General features: G+C 27.4%; 1 protein-coding gene across 4 annotated transcripts; it reads left to right on the forward strand.

Moving 5' to 3' along the window:
• The first annotated feature begins 2,768 nt into the window (after positions 1-2,768).
• Positions 2,769-5,537, forward strand: LOC106771337. Of its 4 annotated transcripts, XM_014657304.2 has the most exons (4): positions 2,774-2,862; positions 3,064-3,625; positions 5,086-5,226; positions 5,308-5,537. In XM_014657304.2, exons 2-4 carry the CDS (start codon positions 3,064-3,066, stop codon positions 5,313-5,315), a joined length of 711 nt encoding a protein of 236 aa, XP_014512790.1. In that variant the 5' UTR covers positions 2,774-2,862; the 3' UTR covers positions 5,316-5,537. The 4 variants fall into 4 exon arrangements, with proteins under 4 accessions (XP_014512789.1, XP_014512790.1, XP_014512788.1 ...); XM_014657303.2 differs by having other exon boundaries at positions 2,769-2,862; positions 3,034-3,625; positions 5,086-5,537; XM_014657302.2 differs by having other exon boundaries at positions 5,086-5,537.
• The last annotated feature ends 16,256 nt before the right edge of the window (positions 5,538-21,793 follow it).

A 21,793-nucleotide genomic window follows, 5' to 3' on the forward strand; every position in this document is an offset into this window, starting at 1 on the left:
GGAAGTTAAGTGGCTCTTAAAAGACGTGACAGAAAAGGCAGAAACGATCTCCTGATACGAAAAATGGAAAAACGCTCTGGAGAACTGGAGAAGACCATCAGGAGACCTTTCAAGACATCAAGACTTCACTTTCTGCAAGGAATTGCTGTAAAGAGTACGTTTTAGATGTCTAGGAGAGACTAGTTTTTCTGTTCATTGGAATTGATTGTATGACGATACATTAATGTATATTTCCTGTGCAATATATGTCTCTGTTCTTGTTCTTTTCTTGACTTGCTTTAGATTATACGGAAGTATAATTCTTTTTAAAGGTTATTTTGTACTGGAAAGTATTTTTAGAACAAGAAACGTAAGAAAAGAAACTAAAAGGAACGATGCTAGGGATAGCTTCTGTACTTTTGGTCATTCTAAACATCTGATTTTAATACAAAATTATCTGTTGAATTAATTAAGGAATTAATAATTTAATAGATAATTTTAGAACTTGCTTTAAGGAATTAAATCAAGATACGATTATGTGAATGCTTGAACAAATAACGTATTTTATCCAGGATGTTACTGTAATGTTAGTCAAAGACTAATTCCTGGCACACCAACTATGTTTCTTGTATTGTTTTATGTATTTTGGTGTCTAATTGAGTTATAAAAGGAAGAATTGTCATGTGTTACACAAGTCCCTTGGGAGAACGATACTTTACTTATCCATTGTATTACTTGTAACGATTTGGTATACTTGTCAAAAAGTTATCATAATCTAACACAAATTTGCATTAAAATATGATGTTAATAAACGACTAGAAGAATTGAAACTATTTCTAACATTTTTTTTATTGTTTTTTTTATGTTTATATTTACTTCCTAGTACAAATAAATATTTAAATTACATCATATTTCTGTATAATGAAAATTAAATTAAGGAAAACATATAAACACAAATATATAAAATTTGATTTAATATATTTAAATATATTAAATTATAATAAAATATTAGATTATTAAGATTAATTTTTTTTTAAAAAAGTTGGAGATAGATGGTGAAATGTTAGAAGTAGAGGGTAAATATATATATATATATATATATATATATATATATATATATATATATATATATATATATATATATATATATATATATAAAATTTTACTTTTAACGAATTTTTCTGAGTAGTTAATTTTTCTCATTAACCTCACAATCTTTCTTATATTTCCTTTCATTTTTACTACAAATAACTTTATACCTCGACTAAAATTAATGTTGTTAGTAAAGTGTCTTGTCCTAATTAAAGAAGTTCAAATTCTTAATTTATTAACTTTATTTTAATTCTTGTTTTCTTAGTTTTGGTATTTTTAATTATATATATATATATATATATATATATATAACTATATAAATATTTTTTTTTATTTTAAATAATATTTTTAATTAAATATATTAAAATAATTATTATAATTCTTTATTATAACTAATAATTGCAATTTAATTTATAAATGTCAATTATTTAAATTACAATCTTATTATATATCTATAATTTTTGAATGAGGTAATAAAAATAATATTTTAAATTATTTTTTATTTTATTTGAAAAAAAAATAATGGGTCAATCTATCTCGTCGTGTATTTAACCTTCTAGTTCGATAGATTATAAAGGACAGGTCAAAGGAAATTGATGGATTAAAACATGAATCGAGTCCTTCAAATTTGGATGTGTTAATGGATTCATCCATAAGTCAAAACTTGTTTTGTTATTTAATAGGTTATATGGAACAGGTCAAACCAAACTGATGAATTAAAAACATCAACCAAACTCTCCAAATTTGGTAAGTTAAGAGACTCATCGCAGACAAAACTCATTTTACCATTTCTTAATCATACTTACTAAAATAAAATAAATTATTTTAAAGGCTTTGAAAAATAGAAAATGTAGAAAACAAATCTAATAGTTTCCATAATTTTGGAAATGCATAATTACGATTCTTAAAAATTTTAACGATGAATTTGTTTATTAATTCTTTAAAATTAAGCATTTTTTATTTTTTAATGTGATTGAATTACGAACACAGAATCTTACATCTAAGAACGAAATAATAAATAATATCGTATTTACCTAATATATCAATGATAAAGTTTATTAACTAATTTTACTCATATTACTCTCAGACATTAACGTTAATCTTTACAATGAAGAATTCAGTGATATAGGACAGTGAAATAAAATTGTTTAAATTTATAGTTAAATTTTCATGTAAATAAAAATGATGAATTCTCGAAACTAAAAGTAAATTTAAATGATATATTACATCCAAACTAGTCTTCATTTAATCAAAATTGTATTTTCAGTGATCTTTTTCATTGGTAATATTAATTTTTGAAGAATTACAATTTAATAAAAAAAAATTATTTTTGGAATAAATTAATAAAATGAATATATCTTAAATAATTCATACGTTATTTTATTTATTTATTTATATAGAATAAGAATATAACAGACATGACTTTCTACGCTAACCTAGTTTAAAAAAGTAGGCAGAGTGGAAAATAATTGATATAACTTGGAAATGGTCCTTTTGTCTTCTTGCGGAGGTGTGATTTGGGAGCAGAGAGCATGTCTTATGATTCTATCCAAAACCAGTACATTGACGTTGGGTTTCATTAAAAACATGAAAATAAATTTATTTAAAAAATAAGTAAAAGAAAGATACAGAAATAATTGGCCATTATTAAAAGAGAAAGAAAAAGTTTAAATTGTTGGTTTTTTTTTTTGTTATTTGTTTAAAAAAAATGTCACGTTTGTGTATGAGTGCGCCTGCGGGCATTTGATTCCTAGTTTGGAATGTTTCTAGGGTTCTACCCTTTGACACAAGGTACATCTCACTTATTTTTTTCTTTATCTTCTATTCATTTTCGATTTACTGTTTTTGGTTTTCCTATTCCATCTTAATTTTCAATCATTGTTTTGGCCATAATGTTCATACTTTTTACGATTGAAAATTTCATATTTGGTGTGATTCTGAGCTGGGTTTTTCAAATTGAAGCTCCTTGTTAATGAAACTGATTCTCCCCAGATGGACCATACTATTCCAAGAGAGAAAGACGTTGAATTTGACCTTGAAAGTGGTGGGAACACTAGCGAAGAGGATGTAGGCAAGGATCGTTATGTTAGTGATAAAGAATCAAAGGGTGCTTTGAGCTGGGCGGGGAATAGGACTCCGAATATTGATGGAACATATAAGGGTAAAACTGAGATTGAGTCATTTAGAAATTCTGCAAAATCTGGAGATGTTGTGATTATAGATGAAAATAGTTTAGAAGTGTTTATGGATAGGACTTTTGTTCAACAGCAATGGTCTAATGTACATGGTAACCATCACAAACAAAAGATTAAACCTTTCCACCCCAAAAAGCCTCCAAAGCCACCCCTGCCTCCCACAGGTCCTTCACTAGATGCTGGTGATCAGAAGTTTGTCAAGGATCTTGCTGAGCTTGCCTTGAGAAAGCGCGCAAGGGTTAAGAAAATGAAAGCAGTGAGAAAGATGAAAGCAAACAAGTCATCATCATCATCAACTTATACCAACCTTTCTGCCATGGTCATTACTGTTTTCTTCTTCCTTGTAATAATACTCCATGGTAAATAATCTTTTCTTCTATTGGCTGTCTTCAAAGTGCTGTGATTGATGCACGTTTTCATTTTGATTTCTTTCTAGGAAGCTGTTTTGAGAATATCTCATGATTTGGTATATATGCTATTCTGAATGTAAATATGATTCTTCAAAGACACACTTAATATTTACTAGCATATCACCCCCCAAAATCTCAAATTACTGTCTTTTCATATTTGCAGCCACTTAGAAACTTGAACAGAATAACTATATTCTATCCCCGCTGATAGTAAATTGGTGATTTAAAAACAATAACAGAGAGAACCATTTGTTCTGAAAAATTGTAGCATAGTTGCCCTCATTGTACATTAGCTTGAGTTCATTTACGTTGGAACTGTGGTTCTTGTAAAGCTTATGTTGATGGCCCAAACTTGTAACTTAGTTTACCATACACTTTACACCCTTCTTTTTCTCTTGCTCTTTTCTTATATTACCTTTCACGATGTCTTACAATGTCTCCAAACATTTTATTTCCGTAATTAGTTGATTTACATCTACCGCTTTTGAAAAAATTAATGGCTATTTTTTCTGACTCTTACAGCTAAGGTTTGTCTTAAATGAGAAGTTTCCAATGTAGTTTTATTATCACCAAGAATATAGGCATATTATTGGGGTCTGATTTACTTTTTGTTGTTTCCCTGTATTTTCTTTTACCTCTCGTCCATCTTAGCAAAAATCGAAGACTTTACTTTGAGATCAAATGCTTATTCTGAACTGACAAAATATGAGTGGTATTTTGCATAATACATGCAGGTATATACATTAGTCTCATTTCTGATTCAATGTATGCATTTGATGGTCTTATTCTTTTTCAGTTTTTTCCTATGATACTATATAAATACACAACTGTGAGGATGTATCCTGATACTAAATTATCATTCCATACTATACATAATGAATTTTGTGCTACTGGATATGCAAAATTATAAGAACACTGAATCCAAACATACTCTGTGAGTAGTTATGATAGGGAGGCAGTTAGATTGACATATGATCTGCCATCTTGAGTATGGATTGAACATCTTGAGAGATTGTAAACTAACTTTTGGAGTTATTGTATTTTTTTTTTTTATAGTTTTTCAAAATGTTTTGAAAATGTCTCATTCCTTTTATTAGCTTTTGTGATGTGGTTCTTGTCTTGTTGCCTAGTAAGGGCCAAACTATTTTGCATAATATTAAATAATACTAAGCTTCACCTTTTCATATTTATTCACATGTAACTATATTGGCATTCATTACATGGTGTATCTTATAAAATCTTTCTTGCTTTCTTGGCTTCACCTTGCCTTCAAAAAAAGTTATAGTTTATCTTCAAACTCTAGGCTATCTGGTTTCTTACATATCAAACTTTAGACTAGTATTTTGGACGATCTCGTTTGGAAGCCTGGTATTTAGGGAATACTCATGTTGATTAGACTTTGCATGCAGGAATCAGATCTGTGAGTAGTGCTAGTGTTGGGGTAATGGATTCCCCTGAGGCTAAATTTGCAGCAGATGAAGGCTTGATTTCTGTTCGCATTCCCACGAACTTCAACACTAATGAAGGAAATGTACCTGCCTCTCATTCATGTATGCCTTTCTTTCCCACACAGTGTAATTGAAGTAAACTTTTATGCTCACTAAGGTAATGACTTTGCATCAAAATTGCAGCAATTTGATAGTTCTCCTAGTGTCTTATATTGTAGCAGTTCTGCAAGAAAGATGATGTGCAAATTTTGAAGGTTCTTTCCCTTTCAATGTGAGTTTAGTCTATTCTTTACTAGTTTGGATTATGTATGTCTTCTTGTACAGCCATTAGGAATCTTAGCCATTGGTCAAGTTTGCTGTATAGTGACTTGATTGGTAATGTTAATAAAAAGGAGAGTCCTGCTTATGGATTATGATGTGCGTCTAGTTGAATTTTTTGGTTCACCTTGGTACCGATGACACTGCTGATTTATCCCAGTATTTTACGACAAAACAAATATTTTAAATTTATTTTATTGTATCAAATACCAGTTATGAACTTTTATTTATTTAGATCAACAATCTAAGATTTTGTAGTTTGATGAACTTGAAAGTGTAAAATAACCCTTATGCAAAATAATAAAATCCAATACAAGGATTGAAGGTAGAACAACATATTTTTAATTTAACGAGAATCTGACTTTCTTAAATAAAACTTACACATCTTTAAGGGTTTTATTATTATTATTTTTTTTTATCAAGTTTAGAACCTTGATTAAACAAATAGATTGCATTAACTACTTCTCCAAAGTTTTTTTTTTCAGAAACAAGTTTTATATTTGAAAATACTTTAACTGGTTGAAAATGAAATGTGGTAAATGTTATCCAAAGGAAAGTTTCATTCTGCGCTCTATCAAATTTCTCTCTGCACCCATAATTTCAGATTTTATTTTCTGGAATACATAAAGTCAATCCTGTAAATATTTTTCCAGAAGACACTCACATACACTCATCTACTCCTTTTCTGGAATTGATTTAGTGTATTTCGAAAAATAAAAAATATAGATTGATGAGCTGAAGAAATTTGATAGGGTGCAGAAATTAAGTACAATCATGTCATAAAATTTCAAGTAACTTAAAGTAAAGAATGTAAGCAAAAGAAAGAAAAGTGCAAGAAAATGATATAGGATACTTGTTTTAAATGAGAGTTAATTTCAAAAGACTAAATATAGATGCTATAAGTGAAAGAATTTTGAAATTGAAAGAAAAGTTTTGAAATGAACAACACAATTCCGAATATAAGAATAACGAAAAAAAATATTCTCATTACCTCGGTTTTGCGAGTATTCATGGAGTGATTTTTCTTCATAACTTTCAATTCTTTCGAACTTGTGTCTCAATGGTCGCCTTCACCCATTAGATTTCTGCTTCTTAAAGTGAGAGATTTCCTTGACGAAGGAATATAATGAATGATTAATAGTTGTTGATAAAGAAATAACTGTCCAAGTTACAACAGATGCATCTTTTCTTATCCATGTGCTTTTATATTTTATGAAGACTTTTATCAGTTTTATAAACCTCATTTTATATACAAAAGAAAATAAATAGATGAATAAAGAGTTGTGTGTTATTAATATAATAAATTGATAGCTACACTTTCAGATGTACATTTATTTAAAGAAAAACAAATAATAAATGTAGTTACAATTGATAGTTGCACTTACAATATAGTCAAGCTCACGCATGTATATCTTTCATGTCCGACTTGGATAAATTGTCACGAAATATTCAGGAATGTAGAGGTTTGGTGAAGATATCATACACTTGAATAAAAGAAGAAACAAGAATTAAATAAATAAGACATTTTTTAGTAGTTTACTCCAAAATGATAATAAATTTCAATATACTTATCGTCTCATGAAATGTGGGATTAACTATGCAAATAGTATATTTATTGCCACAATGTATGACAAAAGATTCAGAAATATTAGTATACAAACTAGGACATAAATATTGTAACCATTAAAGTTCACAGAAAAGCAAAACTAGTCTCTATATTCTATGAAGAAGATCTGGACATTATAAACTACTTTTTAGACTTCCATGAGCACATAATAACTAATGATAGACCTTTTGGAAAGAATATACTAAGACTAGGACATCCTTTCAAATATCTTAATATATGAAGAGTTGTCATATGAGGTTTCTGTAGATGTAAAACAAATTAATTGAGTTTATGAACTGCGAAACTGATATCTGGCATGATGTGAGTGAAGTATAAGAGATGTCCAATCAATGTTCTATATTCATTAGGATCCAAAAACGATGAACTTTCATTGTCAAAGAGGGAACACGATGGTTTCATGGGAGAAGTAACAGGTTTGCAAGCTAATAAGCCACTATCAGAAATTAGATCAACGCATTATTTCCATTGATTGAAAACAATACCAGAATATGAACAACTTATTTCAAAGCCCAAAAAATATCAAAGACTACCAAGATCTTTGATACTAAATGAGTTATGAAGATGAGTTTTAGTACATTGAATTTTGCAAAATAATATGTTATAAAACAATTTGGAATTAGAAAGGTCGATTTCAGGATGATAAAGACATTTGGTTAAATTATTATTTATAAAGACATAACTAATCTGGAAGTTCGCTTTAAATGTAACCTTAGGTCTATTCTTGACACCTAGAGCCTAAGATCATAGTATAATTCCTCATTGATTGCTTGAATGTATTATTTGCATTAAGATTAAGGTTTTATAACTAGCTAGAGCCTTAGATATATATATTCCTAGTCTCCAAAAGCATGAAGAGAATTAGTTGGACCACAACATGGAACTAATTTCCACTCAATCTTAAGCTAGTGAAATAAAACGAGTGATCAGATCATCCAACCCAAGCATAAATTAATTCACAAACATGTAATAAAATAATACTTTGATAAATGAAACAATACTAATACAAGAGAGTTCCAAAGGAGATTTAGCTCTTCGTAATAGATGGAAAAATGCAATACAATGAAGAATCATAATCTCCTAAACCTCTAATAATATTCTTTAAAATACAAAGCAGGGAAAGTGTTTGAAAAACTCTCTAAAAAGTCTCTCTCTAAGGTCTATCCAGAAGTCTCTCAAAACAGAGAAGCAACTATATTTTTATAAAATTTCCAAGGCGTGGTTTCAACGGTGAAAGTCTAGCTCCAGCTATAGAGGTTTCCTTTCAAGGTGGTTTTCCTTTGTGGCTCAAGCCTCGTGCTTTTTGTGCTATAGCCCCTAAGATAACTTCTTAAAGAAGGAGTCTTCATGGTTTAGCCTCAACTTCAATGCTTTAGGTTTCCCACTAAGGTGGGTTTGCTCGTGAGTCGTCAAACCAATGTTAGTTTTACGCAAAATTGCTTGAATTTCCTCCATTTCCTTTATTTTTCACTTTTGACTCTTTTTAACCATCAAAGTCTTCAAAACAAATCAAATTGGGGATATTTCTACTTATATTTCCTAAAACCAAAACAAGATAAGTGTCAAATTGATCTCAAAGTTAATTTATATTGGACATTTATCACTTAGCTTTAAAGAACCATTTACACCTAATGCATAAACTTAATGAATCAGGTTTACTCAAAATTGATATAAGTTTAATCCTTATAGAAATTAAAATAGGTTTCATAAAAAAAAATGTGACACAAAAATATTCTTTTGATACATATAAATAGATGTAAATGTTTCAATATATCTTTGTAACATAGAAAAACACATTTTGTAGTTCTAAATCTAAGTTTTGTCCTTTGAAAATCACTAGTAAAAGAAAAAATGAGACAACCAAAAGCTTTTATAAAAGACAAATCTAGTATGACATCATAAACCATTTGGTATGATGATTAATTATGAAAAAGAGAAGTTGGGGTTCTATTGATTAAATGAACCATTTGTTTGACAACATATGATAAAAAATAAATAGGTAATTAAGATTGAAAGAAAAAAAATGCACGAGGAATACTTAATATATGATGATATTTGCATTCAACAATACTATTTTTGTTATGATGTTTTCACAAAACTAGTTTGATCAACAATCTTTTCTATTAAAGAAATTAGTCATAAGAAACACAAAATCGTTGTCACTTCTTAATACTTTTAAACAAGTATTAAACTAATTTTCATTCATAGTAATGAAATTTTGTAAATTTTTGTTTGTCTTAGTTTTTATTTTCATTAGACAAATCCACATAAATAGAGCAAAATCATCTAAAAGAGATAAAAAAGTATTTATATCCTTCAACAAAAACATGACTTAAAGAACCCCATATATTAAACATGAGGCAAGTCATAAAATTGCGTTCATATAATAAAAATAGAGGGAAAAGGTAATCTCTTGTATTTAGTAGAATAAATTATATGATAAGGTTCAACAAAAACATATTGAAATATCTAAGTAATATGAAGACAAAATTTTCATTCTATCACGAGATAAATGTCCAATTCTAAAATGCCAAAGCTTAGCACCATTAGTATCACCACCAATATTAATTCTACTCATTTTGTTGATGCATTGTCACACATTATAGATACTTGAAGTCCTAATCTAATAAAGATCATGTAATCTCTCAATTGTACTAGTCAGTCTCCATGGTTGTATACGAACAATTAAGCAAATACAAGGTTTAAAATTGGTTAAACAACTATGATTTATGATCAATTATAAAATAGAAATCAAATTGACTTAAAATGAAAATACTTATAAAATATCTTTCAAAGTGAGTAAAGGAGAGATTTGCACAGTACTAGACTAATTAACTAATATAACTGAAATACTACAAAGAGAAAACAAAATGTTCTATTGTAGCATATATGACCTTTAACCCTTATGTGTAATACTTGGTGACTATAAACCTTATCTGATTTGGTTGAATTAATTTGAAAAATACTAACGTGATTGAAGTTGGGGTTTGAGAAGTTGATTATTGAATCAAAGCCACTAAATCGTTGTGGTGTTCTTGAGAAATCTAAATAATAAAATTGGATGGACTAGACTTGAAAGGAACAATATATTCTTTAGTATTAACGAATATGGCTAGGAATGACTATTGGTCGGATTGAACATGGATAATGCCTATTCACTACCGGATCTACAACAAAAAATCTGATTTGTTATCTATCTCGTTACACATTTAAAAAAATGTCCAAATATTGTAGAAAACTAACGGGTATCCATGGATACCAACAAATATTTAAAAATAGATAATTTATAGATTTTCAAAATAAAATATAAAATAAAATTACAAAAAATGTTATAAATATAATGTAAATTAAATTAAATATAAATAAAATTTTAATTAATATAAATTAAATTTTTTATTTTAATCTTTTACAAATAACGGATATTAGTGAATAATGATAATATAATATGACAGTCGAGTGGATATTAAATTATTACATGTGAATACCTGTTTAAAGTATCTATCTACATTTTATCTACAATACTCATGGAAATTAATATTTTTGTCGTCCTTAAATATATAGTTGCGCTCCTTGTTTGAATTTATAACCCATGGATAACCATGTTTCTGATAGCATGTGTGCACGAAAATGTAAATTATTTTCCCTTCCGGTTCGTCTAGTCAAGCCAAAACTCCTTTCTCTATCGTGTCTTCCATTCAAATTTTGTTGGGCAACCACACTATCAATCAACACATTGTCGATCTCATTAATAATTTAGAGGTGTAAGGAGTAATAGCCTGGCCCACGGAAACAAGTAAATCCAGTTTTCTCAAATCCTAAATTTTGTTAGTTTTTTGTTCTAGACTTCAGTTATAGGAGGCAAAACCTTTTTAGGTGGAAACATTTCATAATATCTTCAAACAATTTTCTTAATATTTTCTTTCCATTTATGTTTTAGCTGAAAACCTTTCCAAGCAAACCAAACATGTATAATTTGAACGAAGCATTTAGCTGTTTCTACTACAGTTTCTTTAAGAACATCATAATAAAATGCTAAGAAGCTGTTTACACTGTACGAGTTTTTAAATTATGTAAAGTTTAAAATATATAAAAACGAATCATATATTATTACGGCTAAATAATAATTAGTGAATCTTATATTTTGAGTTGTTCTTATAGGGTCTGTACGTTTTGGACAAGTAGCATTACATGAGTGGTTTTAAAGTCTATTATGTGTACTCGTGATGGTTGAAATATAAAGAAATATTTATTTGTAAAAGATTATTCGACGTTTAACTCATTAAGAGAGTTTAGATCTTTGTAAGTAAAAGAAAAAATAAATATTAGAGTGAGTATTTATAGGATTTTTTGGATCTTGGACATATGTTGTATGATATCAAACAATATTATTGAAATAACGTTAACCTCAAATAGATAACAATAACATGATATCTTATGGTAAATAATAATTATAATATTACACTGACAAGATTCGATTACCCTTAATATGTGAATATTTTTCTAATATATGTATTTTGAATGATTTGAAGATGAAGAAGCTTAATAGGTCTTGTTGGATTGCGTTTTTTATCACACTTATTGGCTAGATAAGTACATGAGTAAAAGACTATATAAAAAAAATTAATAAATAAGACAATCAAGATGCAATACAATAGACTTTTTTCTAACTTAATTATGTAAATTGTTAAAGTATTTATGAATGTAGTCGGCTTAAAAAAATTTGGAAAGAAGACTCTACCCATGATTTAGTTTTTTCTACATTAGTTAGAACAAAATAGTAGAGGGGAAATTAAAGAGTATGTGATACGTTAAAATTCAAAATTAAAGAAGTTGTTTAATGATTAACTAAAGTTAAGTAATAATTAATGTTTTGGTTCGTTTTAGTTCGATCGGGAGGGGTTCCTTAAGTGGAACTCGCTCTTATCCAATGGAGTTTTTGGAAGGGGTTCCTTCTTTAGAACTCGTCCTTATCTGAATGTTTTAGTTTGATTGGGAGAGGTTCTTTAGTTGGAACTTGTCCTTTCCTAATGGATTTTTTAGGAAGGGTTTCTTGGTTGGAACTCGCCTTTACCCCTAATGTTTTAGCCAAATAGGTTTGTTCTGATATGAATCCACTGGTAGCCCTTTTGAGCCTTAAAGCTCTTTTTCTTATTTTAAGCCACTACAACCTTAAAAAGAAAAAGAGCAAGAAACTGATGGATTGTGTTGGGAATGAGTGATGAATAAAGTGTATGAGTAAACACCTCACCCAAAAAATAATAAAGATGATAAAAGGAAGAAAAAAGTTTCATGGAAAAAAGAGGGTGAAGGGAAAAAAAGATAAGAAAAATTGAAAGTGGAAAAAAATATAGAAAAAGAAGGATAATTGCTTTCTCAAGAACAACACAAAGAAAATAATATATTTATGTTTTAAAATCTTTGCTCCTTAATTCTTTTTTTCCAAACTTTTTAAGTCTTTAATCCTAAATTTTTCCTACTTTTTCTTTGGTCACATTACGACATTTTTTTTTAAAGTCCTCATGATCTTTGAATGCATATTTTTCAAAAGTATATGAATATTGTAATCTTCCTAAGTTATGGTAGTGTTTACTTACATCAGTATTTTGAATGAAAACACAAGCTTAAATACTTAAGAGAGCATTGGTGAGAGAATACAAATTTTAACTTGAGTGATCTCTTTCAGATATGATTTCCTGGTAAATTCTAAAGATTAACTCATGTGCTTAAATAAACTTTTCTCATTCGCATGACAACTTGGTTTAGAAAGTTGATTACTTTCCAATGAAGTTATTTCCTTTAATTTAATTTTGATATTAATATTGGCTCAGAATAAAGTTTTGAAATTACTAATTTTGTCAAGGAGTGAAAAAGGACAAAAGTGGAAAAGTTGTGAAGGCATAAATTAGTGCATATTTATGCCTTCATCTAGTTTTAATCTTGGATTCTTAACTAGCTTTTGTACTTTAAAATAATATTTTAATTAGAATTTGTTCTAATTGGTTTTATTGAATATGAGATACAAAATCATATAAAAAATAACTTTTTAGTTGCATAAATATTTTTTTCATATTTTAAAGTATGGTAGTGCACCTACAACTAAGCTGAGCTCGTGGAGGTATAGAAATAAATTAGTTAAAGTTTTATGACACCTTAAAGATAAATCAAAGAATAGAAAATAATTAAAACCACAAGAAGTCAACCCAAATATTCCATGAAGAAGGCAAAAAAACATGAAAATTTGAAGAAATTTGGCTAAGTCAAGAATAGGCAATCGACAATAAAAACTGGACTTTGTTGTTTTTTTATATTTTTTCTACAAAAGGACTTTGATAATTGATAAATATTTATGATAATAGATAATTTAGGAAAAATATTATTAAGACAAAATCGTCTAAAAAATAGAGTATATAAGCAACCTAGGTTTTGAGTTTAACAAAAAGCATTAAATGAAATATTCTTGTATATGAAAAGTTGTTTAAAAGAGGAACATCTAATGAAGAAATATTTTATAATGTATGAAGCCAAGATTATAAATAACGTTTTCTAGAATAAAATGTTTAAATGAATTAGACAATCATAAACGTCGTTTGAATGAAAGTATCTCTCATTGAGTTCATCTAATAAAGTATATGAGCAGAACAAACTAACGTATAATGAAAATAAAAGTCTATCTCTTGTATAATACTAAGGATAAAAGAAGTCTCTATTCAATACAATGTTATATCAAACAACACTTTGGCCTTTGAAAAAGGACCATATGTTGATATCGTCTGATGATTATACATGTATGTCTTACCAAACGATGCATTTATTAATGAAATAACAAATGGTAAAATGTCTTGAACACACTACACTGTCTAACATTGATCAATGTTCAAAGTATTTAATGCATGTACTATAAAGAACCTTGATGCTTGGATACTTTATTCTTAGTATTCGTGCATATCAATAAAGCAGAAAGATATTATCAGAATTACGACACCTAAGAAAAAGACATTGTGAGAGAAGAAGAATATTACGAGAATGTTTTCCTTGAAGTCCTCTATTCATCATATCGTACAAGCTCAGTTTCACTTAAGGCTGTAAGAAAAGCTTTGTACCCAACAAAGTAGACTAAATAATGACTTCCCATCAAAAGGCTACATGTTATCTTAAAGTCAACTTCTCTATCTAACAGTCATCTTTAAAGAGAAGCTATATATAGAAGAAAGCTTGAAGATAAGAAGTTGTTGTTGATAACACAAGAAGGATAACGAAGTGAATACGATTAAATATTTCTTGCTTTGATCACTATGCTAAAATTTGTATAGCGTTTGAAGCTTTCTAATGAAAGAGAAAAACACCTTCAAGTGCCATAAATTGTATTGTATTAGAACACACATCCTCTTTCTAAGAGTTAATTGTCTGTACCTAGTAGAAAATCCATTTATGGATTTGTTGTAAGTTCTGAAGAGAACTCAAATACTTGTTTGTTCAACTCAGGTTGAGTTGAACGTCTAAATAGTTGTTAAGAATATTATGAGTGGTTAAACTTGGTATAGTCAGGGTTGACTAGGGAACCATGAGTGGTGTTGATACTCGTTGGAATCAAGAGTGGCGAGAATACTCAGTGAGATCTTGAAGAGACAAAACTCGTGTAATCTTGGAAAAGATTAGTGGAACCCTTAAGAGTTCTTAAGAGAAAACTGAACGTAGCTCAGGTTGAGTGAACCAATATAAACATTTGAGATTTATTACTTTCCTATTCAAAATGTTTTCCATTTACTCATCTTATAAAACCCAATGTCTAAAGATCTTATAATAGTTACACTTTCTCTTTAAAAACTATTAGATGTTGCTTTGTGAAAGAATTTCAAAAACATTTTTCACCTTTCTATTGTTTTTCTTGTGTTTTCAAATATATCTTTAGTTTTTTCTATATTTTTAAATAATTATCATATTTAACTATATCAATAAATATCAAAAGATAATATTTTCTAAATCTTTTTGAATCTAACAAAGATTTTCTCAAATATTTTTAAATTTTCACAACAATCAAATATATATTGAAGATTTTGGATTGTTTAGAAGATAATGGGAGGAGATTACCTTATTAGAAAAAAGATTACAATGATTGAAAAGCTCAAAACAAAGTCAGAACAATTTTTATATAAAGAGACTTAGGGAAACACATAATTTTTATATAAAGAGACTTAGGGAAACACATTAAAGGAGCTGAGGAACCCTTTGAGGATCTAATTTCGCCCTCTCCACCTTCTTTTATTCTATTTTTATGTTATTTCTACATTTCATGGAGTTTTAAGCCTTTAAATTTTATTCTGTTATAATTTTGTAATTGTATTATAAGATTAAATGAATAAATTTGTTTATTCTTTTGATTTTTCTTGTGATTTATTTTTTCTATATCTTTTGCTTCTTAATAAAGTAAAAGTAATTATTTTTCCATTATAGCAATTAGAATGATGTTAAATCTACATAACATATCAATCATATGAATCCAAGATTTTTTAGTTTTAATTGAAAATTTACTTTGATTACAATTAGAAACTTTCATGTGATTGAATGAGTTCTTTTTTTTTTTTTTTTTTTTGCTAATAATTGATAATGTACTTTGATTAAAGGTGAAAACTTTAATTAGAATTAATCAAGAATATATGTTAGCTAATTAGATTTTTACTTAATAAAAGAGGTAAGGGAATCAATATAATTAGACCTAGTAATATTTAATTGAGAATATCCTCTAGTTAAATTTACTATGACGAGTCTTCAAATGTCTTGTTTTTAATTGAGAATGTACTTTAGTTGATAGTGAGAATGTCAACAAAATTAATTGAGAATTTAGATTGATTAATTTGAAAATCTAAGATAATAATTAATTGAACAATAATTTTTAAATACACAATGATGAATCCTATTTTGAAAAAGAAATAAAATCAATATATATATTTTTATTATTTTTATCTCTTTTTATCTTTTTTCTATTTTTATATTTAAGTTTTGTTATCTAATCTCTTATTTATTTTGTTAATATTTATTTTCTTTTATTACATCAATTATTTTATTTGAAGTATAGTTTTCATATCAACTAATATTTTAGAAATTAATTTGGTATTTATTAAAAGACAAGTCAGAGTTAATTTAATCCTATCTAGTTTGATAAAATAAATAGATAGATGATTAATCATTTAACACTATTATATGATATTTACAGGAGGTATTTCGATGTAATAAAATAATCAATAAAAAATACTAAACACAGTTATTTATGTGATGTATGTATATACAATCATACTTTATATATTTATTTGTAGATAATGTTATAAACTACTATTTTACTAATATAATCATAATATAATTATATTTTAATAAACATTAATTGATTCATAATTATTATTAATTAAACATTAATCAAACATTTATTCTATAATTAATCGATCAATCTGGCAGTCAATCTATCTGCTAGTCTATTGGTCGAGAGTTGATCCATCCATCAACATGAACAAGAAGAAGAATATGTACAATACAATTAATATTTTGATCCATCCATCAACATTAAGAAGAAGAAAAATATGTCCAATACAATTAATATTGTATTATCCGCGTCAATAGATAAGTAGTTTCCATGTAGTCAAAATTTGTAATAAATATGTTAAAATAATATCAATTTTATTAGAACAAAAATTTGTACTGTATTAATCTATTTTAATATGTAAACTTTTTTTCATTTATTACGATACATTATTTTATTTTTAAAAATTTCCATAATTTTTTTTAAAAATATACCTTAAGGAAATAGATTATGATGATCGAGTATCACCCTATGTTACTTTTTTTTTTCTTCAATTTTAACTGTTTATCATTTGAAAACATATTTTTCACTCTTTTTTTTGTTAGAAAAACAGTCTTAATGAAGTTAAAGAAAGATAGACATAAAATTTCCTTAATATGTGTGTATCTGAAACATTGTTTTGGGTCACTCTTGCCTAACTGGATAATGCTGTCCGAGTTTGAGCATATCGGGAATTGGCCGACAATGGAGGATCCACAGTTTCTGCAAAAACGGTGTAGAAAGTGGTAGAAAATGAGAAAAGATTATGCTAATAGAATCGCTTGACATGACTTTTTTGGAAGTGGTTTTAATTATGGTACATGTCCCTTTGTAGGATTGAGGAAGACGCCATGCATAATCCTTGTTTTCATGGGTTTTGAATGTTTTGAAGTATGGTGAATGGTCCATAGAGCATGGTCACATCGCCACAATAAAAGCTGGCGCCGGCACAATGGATCCTTTGATAGATTCAACGAACGACGTCGCGTACTGTTCCTCAAACAACAACTTCTGATATGATGTAAGAATTTTGGACGTAAGAGTTGTCTGATATATGACTAAATCCAATCCAATAGTCATGCAGAACCCATACACAGATTTCAAACCGTGGCCGGCTCAAACCGCCATTTGGTCGACCGACATGCTCTGCTTCCATTCGTGTTATCAGATAGGAGACACACTTCCACTCCTTTGGAAATCCATATTTTATTATCGTTACTGGTTTACATTTTATAAGATTATCGAATCGCATTGGATTCAGGCACTCAAATCAACTTCAATCATACAATTCAATTATTAGACTGCTTCAACCTCTTCATAACTAATTTCTTTAGAATAATTAAATGATGACTGGTTTTTAATATTAAATTATTCAATAAAAATAGTTGTAAGATAATAATGTGGAATAATAGAATTATCAACATATCCAATCGAAGATTAATAAATGCAAAGAATAATGTTATATATATATATATATATATATGAATTTGTTAAGACGCGTACGCCTGTTTTTCAGTTGGTACGTTTTAACAATGTGTACCGGATTATAGTAGACAAACATACTCTTGTTTATCATAGATTCTAAGTTTTAAGCTCAAGGATATTTAAATAAGTTTCATTCTCAAAACTACAACAAAAAAAAGAAACCCGAAACCCTTACTCACGTCCCTCCTCTCAACCCTTTCTCTTTCATCTCTCTCACTTCAACATTTTCTCTCTCATCCATACTTTTGCCCCAATTGAAAAAAAAAATCAGAAACCCTTTGTCATCAGAGATATTTTCTCTGTCATCTCAACATTTTCTCTGTCATCACTCCAATATTTTCTCTCTCATCTCAACCCAATTGAAGATGGTGGTGGTAATTTGAATCAGAGATATCTTATAAAAATTGAAAATGTTTATTCTTTTATAATCATTTTATATTTATTAATGTGTGTAAAATGAATATAAACTTTGTCACTTTATGTTACTCTTTCCAAATCTCAAAGGTAAAAAATGATTTTACTGTTTTTTATCTTGCACAGTGGTTAAAGTTTATTCTAAATGCCGGTAGAAGTTGATTCAGTGATAAAAAAGGGACATAAGGAAATTAAAGAAATAGGTATAGAAGAGCTCCCTAGGAGTACAATTCTTTCAATTCTAGGTTGTAATCTTACATCATGTATCCCATACAAATAGAGAAAGGAAAAAGAAACACTTTGTGTAAAGGGAAAAGGACAATAGAGGGAAATATTGTTCTTTAAAAATATAATGAAATGTGGTGTAGATGTGTAAATAATGAATGAAAATTTAATTGATTTATGAAGGTTTTATTTACATGATTTAATTTAAAAATGAAATTTAATAATAATAAGAAGGAAAAATATATAACACATCCTCCAAATGAACGAACAGAGCAAGAACAACAAATTATGATGTCACGGGTTGTTGTGTGTGGCTGAGGGAGAATATGGAGACGAGAGAGAAACAAATTGGATAAGTGAGGAAGGTGGATTAGGGTTAGAGAAGGGTTTCTAATTTTTTTGAGGTGAGTAAGGGTTTGGGAATTTTTTTTTTTTTTTTAGTTTTGAGAATGAAAATTATTTAAATATCCTTGACCTTAAAACTTAGAATCCATGATAAATGAGGGTATTTTTGTCTATCATAATCCGGTACACATTGTTAAAACGTATCAACTGAAAAACAGACGTACACGTGTTAACAAACCCTATATATATATATATATATATATATATATATATATATATATATATATATATATATATATATTACACGCATAATGTGACATGAATTTTTATTATCCTTGAAATATTACAAAATTTTCATTATGGGATTGTTTTAAGAAACTTTATGTATAACTACTCTGGAGACTGCTCACTACAATATTTAAAATTTAACAAAAGGTGGATTATAATTTTTTCAGTAGTATAATTTTCTTTTTACATTTCATTAAATAGACTTTCTAATATTTATTTCAAATAAAAATAAATTACATTTCTTTTTATAGTTAAGGCCTTTTGCTTCATCTACAGTAACATATCAATCTTCAAATGTTGCACTTCTAGCAGTAAGTGATTCATTTCAATGCATATGCTCATTTAAGAAAAAATTCTCTTGTTGGATTTTTGCATTATATGTTATTCTTTTCTAAATTTTCATTTTGGTACCTTGCAAAATTCATGGAATTTTCAGGATACCACAATAGTTTTTCTTCAGGGAAGAATACGACGAAAACTGAAAACTCTTCCTCCATGCATAATTTCTCACGAGATTAGTGTCCAAACGAATATGTAACATGTTAAGGCCAAACGAATCTTTAATATAAAAAAATCACTTCTTTTATACTGATTACGCTTTTAATCCGTATAAAATGTTATTGCTTTTATACCCGTTTTAGAATTAATATAAAAAATCTTTTCTAACCCATATTAAAAGACTTTTCTAGTGGTATAATAATAATAATAATAAAATTAATAATAATAATTATTATTATTATAATTAATATTATTAAATCCAATATTAATAAAAAATCATATTCATAATAACTATAATATTATTATTATTGTGAATTTTTATTATGACTTATATATAAATTGTGAATTTTTAGGTCATATACAACAACGTAATTTTATAATAAATTTAATAATAAAAATTAATTATTACTATAATTATAATGTTGAAAATAATTGTAATAATATATAAATTATTATTTAAGAAAATGTAATTTAAATTAAATACCTTTTAATTTTAATTTTACTTATCAAATTTTAACTTTTTTTAATTATAAATAACAACTTTAATTTTATTTTAATATAATTTTCACTATTTACATTTAAATTTTTATATTACATTTATTTTAAGAGTAAATTATTATTTTTTAAACAAACAACACTACAATTTCATCTATATCCCTTCAAATATATCTATTTACTCTCTCTCAAATCCTTTCACCAATCCAAAGACAATCTTAAACCTACTTAGCAATCATATTCAGATGGAAGCCTGTCTCAAAATATTTATTAAATCAATTCTAATAAGAATGGAAAATTTTCCAATGTTAACTCTATTAATTTCTTACATAGTCATTGCTTCTTTCAAAGTAGCGTGTGATAGAGGAATGTTGAAGCATAAACTCCCGCTTTTGTCATACATTTTTTTTATCAGGAAATTATCAAATATATACAAAGATACCAACTGTATGCATAACAATAAAATATAAAGGAGTCCATTCTAGAAGGATAATTATTTCTTATATGTACCAAAATTATATAAATAAGATTTAACCAAGAGGTTTTCCACCAAAACAAAACTCGAAAGTACTATTTGTAGATCCTAATGCTCTTTCTTAATATTATACTTTATTAATTAGAAGACAAGATCCCAATCCCAAATGGTAAGCATAAAAAAACTACTAGAGTTCAACAATTGTCTTAGTATAATAGTGAAATTGACATCTTTAATAATATTCTGTATAACAACCATGAACTTTCCCATTCAGACTTTTTACATACTTGTTTTGGACAGGTTTGAAAACTAAGTGGTAACTCTAAATATTCAGAATGCATATAATTGTAGTTAATTGATTAATAGTTTTTTAATATTTTAAATTTTATTGCTGACTAGTTTTACAAGTGGCTTTGAAGAGAGTTATATCAAATTTATAATCTTAAAATTAAAGTAAAGACTTGGAAAATAATGAAATTTAATGTTATTCGATAAACACCCACGGATATACAATGATGCCATTTGATATATTTTGTAGGGATTGAAGTGTTTCTGGAATTATGGTCTTGAGGCTTTCGTTCAATTCAAGAAAAACACGCCTTTTTAGCTACATTCATTTCATGAGGTCGGCAATGAATTAAAAACAAAACATAAGAAAAAAAAAAGAATATATATATATATATATATATATATATATATATATATATATATATATATTATGGTAAGATTTAATGTGTTTTTCGTTTCTAATCTTTCAAATTTTCCTTCTGCTTTTTGATAGTTGGAAAAGTGGTGGCATGTCATAAACTTATGACATGATATTTAAGTATGGTTTGATAAATTAAAGTCTTATTGTCTCTTCTTGTTTAAAAATCTAATTTTACTTTTTCACTAAAAGTTTGGTTGGTAAAATCTTATTAAATTCAATTTTAATCTTTTACTAAACTTTTTATTACTTTCAATCCGTCAACTACGTTGGTAATTATTTGTAGTCTTTTTTATTAAATATCATCATTAATTATTGATGTAACCAAACATGTGACTTTCCGGATATTATAATAGAAAGAAGAATTGATAAGGACAAAGATAATTAATAACTATCAATATGGGGTTTGTCAATATTTCTTTTAGTGAAATTGACATAGATATCTTAGGAAGATGTTAGATGAATTTT

The sequence above is a fragment of the Vigna radiata genome, chromosome 8 (genome assembly GCF_000741045.1).
Source record: "Vigna radiata var. radiata cultivar VC1973A chromosome 8, Vradiata_ver6, whole genome shotgun sequence".
In the NCBI taxonomy this organism is placed as follows: domain Eukaryota; kingdom Viridiplantae; phylum Streptophyta; class Magnoliopsida; order Fabales; family Fabaceae; genus Vigna; species Vigna radiata.

Excerpts from the sequence above, each read along its gene's own strand:
- LOC106771337 (XM_014657303.2), top strand. The coding sequence starts at position 3,064 with ATGGACCATACTATTCCAAGAGAGAAAGACGTTGAATTTGACCTTGAA. Across the intron at positions 3,626-5,085 it reads CCTTGTAATAATACTCCATG|GAATCAGATCTGTGAGTAGT; the intron begins GTAAATAATCTT and ends CTTTGCATGCAG.